The sequence below is a fragment of the Sprattus sprattus genome (genome assembly GCF_963457725.1).
Source record: "Sprattus sprattus genome assembly, chromosome: 7".
In the NCBI taxonomy this organism is placed as follows: Eukaryota; Metazoa; Chordata; class Actinopteri; order Clupeiformes; family Clupeidae; genus Sprattus; species Sprattus sprattus.
This window is the reverse complement of record NC_137926.1, coordinates 2,648,528-2,653,494: the sequence shown is the minus strand read 5'-3', so window position 1 is coordinate 2,653,494 and position 4,967 is coordinate 2,648,528. Positions and strand designations below refer to the sequence as shown.

Genomic DNA, 4,967 nt, shown 5'->3' with positions numbered 1-4,967 from the left:
CAGATGACTACACAATGAATACAGATCTCCTAAATAAAACGAAATGTTCCACATTTGCACATAAATAAGGAAGTTAAGAAAATGTTACTATTGCGCACACATGACAGAGGTCTGTTTGGAATGGATATGAGGAACTGGACATGTTTGTCCGAGGAACACTAGATATTGGTACATATATGAGGAAGCTTTCCTATAGAAATGTTTGTATTCACATTGTGTATATTTTTTTGCTATGACAAAGTTTTCAAAATATCAGATTGACTGTGTGCTTGTTTTAGGACGTCAAAGTATGATCTTTTAGCCACTGTGTAACAGTATTTGTAAGTTAAATGTACTTAATCTGGTGTGGTCAAAAGAGCCTAACAAATAACACAAACACTCCCTGAAGAGATACATCTAATTTTAGAACGGGCAGAATTTCTGCTGATCAGCACGACTGGTAGCATTAGCTTATGCAGATACATAGCAGATTCTAATATTTTCCAAATGACCAATAAATAGCCAAATGATTGGTAAATATAAATACGTTATTTCAGCACGTGCAATGAGAAGTTCACAGGACGGTCGAGCTTGCACGTACAGCATATATTTCTTCCACACATTCCCAAAACAATTTTGACACGAGTGTTAAAATGAATAAAGTTATATATATCGAAACACTGCACCATAATTGCTGTGAGATCACTCAGTCTATCTCTGGAAATCATCATTATCAAACACTCCTTCCTCTTCAGTGACAGGAAGAAAGCATTGTCATACAAAACAAGAACTGACTGCAAGGCAATCGGTTACTTTTATATTGATTCAAATAGTTAGGGTATTTAGATCGAAAGCGTGAGGTTAGGTTGGGAGAACAAAGCCTAACCAGTCTTTCTGGCACAATCAGGCTAGTATTGCCACATTTCTTTACCAGTTTTTTCTTTGTCATTGACACAACATAACGGGGCAAGACATTAGAGTTGTAATTCTGGTAAAAATAAAAAGCTATTTCAACAGCTAACCACCCTTAAAAGTAAAAACCATTTCAGACTTGTAAGACCTCATTAGATTACATATATATGTATGTATATATATATATTTCTGAATGTAGACCAAAAATAGCCTTTTAGCATTACATGAGGCAAATAAATATAAAAATAAATACAAAATAATCACAATACTATAATCAACGCACACAGCATTTTAGGGGTCATTTGGGGAAAGCTAGAACTCATGTAGTTAACTCTAATCTTTACTGACCGGTCAATTCCCTGGACATTCACAAGTATTGCTCGAATAGCACTGCTATGCGTGGGGGATTTGTATGTAATTCATACAACAGTCCAAATCCAAAATAAACACGTTCAACCATTTTCTAATGATTAAGGCTACCTCTAAAAGTCAGCCAAATATCCCATGCAACCATACCACCTACTGCGATCCAAACGTGTGACGTGTCATGATGGGAATAGGTTACCGAGCAGTAAGGTGGGCGTTGAGACCTTCCACTGGTACAAATGCACAGTCAGTGATATTAAATCCCTTTCTGCCGGGGACTAGGGGACGTTGAGCTCCTCAACGCTTCTTCTTGTGAGTGGTTCAGAGAGCTCGAGGAGTATTGGGGGAACACTGTAGATGTTTGGTCTTGCACTGTACAGAAATTTAGCAGTGTTGTTTTCCGATGTACAGGTGAGTCCGACAGAACCGTACGAATGTCTCAACTTCCTGGTCTCCGTGCAAAGCTACTACATGGTCGAGTGTGGCATGTCCTCCTCCAGCGACCTGTGTGTGTGTGTGTGTGTGTGTGTGTGTGTGTGTGTGTGTGTGTGTGTGTGTGTGTGTGTGTGTGTGTGTGTGTGCATGTGTGTCCTCCTCCAGCGACCTCCCTGTGTAAACTTCAAGCACAAACAAATATATCATGAAGAGTGCGTGGGCGTGTGTGTGTGTGTGTGTGTGTGTGTGTGTGTGTGTGTGTGTGTGTGTGTCCTCTGTGGCCACCGTCACTAAGAATTCTAGTCTACGTCCTTGTTTGGGGGTGCAGGAGACTATGTTAGATTCGGACCAACCCCCCCCCCCAACCCGTCCAACCCATCCTATGTCCGATGGCGTGTTACCCTAACCCTTACATAACCACACACTTCCCCTTTAGCTTCTCCGCCCTCTTCTGCTGCTTGCTCTTGCCGTCGATCTGGAGGCTGACAGTCCGCCGCTTCTCCAGGTTGAGGAGCTCCTGGAACAGCTCCTTGACGTTGTGGTTGGTCTTGGCCGAGGTCTCCATGAAGGCGCACTTCCACTTCTTGGACATGGCCTCTCCCGTCGGCGTCTCCACCTCTCGGCACGAGGTCTCGTCGCACTTGTTGCCCACGAGCATTATGGGAATGTTCTCCATGTCGCCCTTGATCTGGATGATCTGCTCGAACATGGGCTTGAGCTCCTCCAGCGACTGCTTGCTGGTGATGGAGTAGACCAGGATGAAAGCGTGGCCCTTGGAGATGGAGAGGCGCTGCATGGCGGGGAACTGGTGGCTGCCCGTGGTGTCGGTGATCTGCAGCGTGCAGATGCTCTTGTCGCAGCTGATCACCTGTCGGTACGTGTCCTCCACCGTGGGGATGTAGCTCTCGCGGAAGGTCCCCTTGACGAAGCGCAGCACCAGGGAGCTCTTGCCCACACCCCCTGCGCCGAACACCACCACCCGGTAGTCATTGCTCTGCTCCGGCATATCTCTTCACAGTACCTACACAGCAGCACAGACAAAGCAGGTCCTATCAACATCTCAGTCTCTTCAAAAACTAAATGTATTTACGTAATATATTAGATATTGTATTGTATATAATATTATATATTGTACAATTAAATAAACAAAACACAATTATAATAGGTTCGTGAATGCCTGAATGGTCAATACAGCGGCATACGATGAATTTTAAAACTGCCTGGTCTTCCACTCTGCGCAAACGTGATGTAGACGTGCCAGTCGTTTTGCTAGTCTGGTCGGCTGGCCGCGCGACGCCTATAGGCTAGGAGTCTGGTATCCCCACGAAACTAATATTCATGGCTTGATTATCCCGCAACTGTTAAACGTCATATGCTAAGTCAGCATTCTTATCGATGTAAGGGAGGGCGAAACAGCAGGTGACAACGAGATTTTTTTAATATATATATATATTCTCCCACTCGTCTCGCGCTGGTTTATGGGATTCTATCACTCTCTACGTCGTCAAACTAGACATCCGACTGGTTTCCTAATAGCTAAATTCGAAATCCCAATTATTGATGATACAGATGAGAAGGTCACGAACACAAAATGACATCCTGGCACAGGGAATATCGCTCATTCAAACACAAAAGGTGAGTGTCGACATTTCAAACATATGATAGGATAACTTTAACAAAAACAAAGTAGTATCCAGTCAATTTACAACCGAATCTACTAAACAGAAGATTGTACGGGGGAATTATTAACATTGGGTCGTAACTCCTCGTTTGAATCTGTGATGTTCGATATTCGGATAGGAGTCAGGATTCAGGCAAGATGCGAAATTACAATGTGAGTGGGCACATGAAAATAACGAATTTATGCTGCGGTTGTTTGTATGGATGTTATATTATTAAAATTCAAGTGGAATTATAAAATGCATTATTCATAAATACATCGACCAAGATTACACGAAAAGGGGAAGGATAGCAGGTTCAGAAAATGAAACATCATAAAACGGCTATAGATACAATCGTCCTACTTACGAAAATAAAAATGCTTTCGACGAAATGACACTTCAGATCCTTGATGTCATATTGTGCCAAGTGATTCCAGGATTCGCTAGCACCTGTCTCTCCCCCTGCGCTGAAGTCTGCAATGCCTCTAAAAAACCATTGGCGCTCTGACTCCAATATTTAAAGGCGCAGCAGCTCTCGGAAGTGGCGATATGCGTCCATTCTAGGCTCCGCTCTTGATGACGTAAGGGTGGAATCTCACGGCTTGCAACGCCCTCCGAGCTGCAACTTACTAACAACATCAACAAAGGCTGACAACCCCGGTCTTCTCAGAGAAAAAAGCCCATCTGCATACGCCTGGGAGGGAGAAATGTCACCCGTCCATAACGCATTCAAACCTTGCTCTTTGCATCAGTCAAACTCCTCTCCGTAGGTCGTTATTCATGTCCAGTGACGGCAGCCATCAACGCGTGAATCAGCGCTGACATTTAGGATGAGTTTTTATCTTGCCTTCGTTTTGAAACACCTGGCTATGATGAGCTACCATTGTAAAGCAGCTCATCTTCCCTACGTTTTTGAAACACCTGGCTATGATGAGCTACCTGAGCTCTGAATGGTAGCCATTGTAAAGCAGCTCTTTAGTCATATACCAGTTAACGCCTACCAGGTCATTTATAAAATCGGGTTTATTGTTTGTCAGGGTATATTTGATTTATTTGGAAAATGTAGTAGCATAGCCTACTGATAGTGTATAAGGATGTAGACCTGTTTACTCTGAGCTCAATCAGGTTTATTAAGCCCCTAGGCAACGATAAAGGCACAGAGGTGCTATGATGACAGGTTTTATTATCTGTGTACCAGTAATAGCGTGAAGTTGCTGGTTTTGTGGACTCCATAATGTCTGCCAATATTACACTTGGAGTAATATTACTTGGGGTAATTTACCACATCACACCGCCATGCCATAATTCATGTTTTTAATTAATCTTTTGTTACTTCCTTGTCTTTGCCAGGAAATTGTGCTGTTTCTGTTGTGGCTCTCTGGCTTACAAGAAGCACTTTTCTTTTATGTTTGTCTCTCTCTCTTTCTTGATGTGTGTGTGTGTGTGTTTCTATCTCTCTCCCTCTTTCTCTCTCTCTGTGTTTCTGGCTCTGTGTGTGTGTGTGTTTCTCTCTCTCTCTCCCTCTTTCTCTCTCTCTGTGTTTCTGGCTCTGTGTGTGTGTTTCTCTCTCTCTCTCCCTCTTTCTCTCTCTCTTTCTCTGTGTGTGTGTGTGTG

The 4,967-nt window shown here is 43.2% G+C and overlaps 1 protein-coding gene across 1 annotated transcript; it reads right to left on the bottom strand.

The window, feature by feature from the left end:
- Positions 1-2,101: 2,101 nt before the first annotated feature.
- diras2 (DIRAS family GTPase 2) lies at positions 2,102-2,698 on the bottom strand (the record flags this gene model as incomplete). The annotated part of the gene is made up of 1 exon (XM_080842311.1): positions 2,102-2,698. One exon carries the CDS (start codon positions 2,696-2,698, stop codon positions 2,102-2,104), a length of 597 nt encoding a protein of 198 aa, XP_080698437.1.
- Between the last annotated feature and the right edge of the window lie 2,269 nt (positions 2,699-4,967).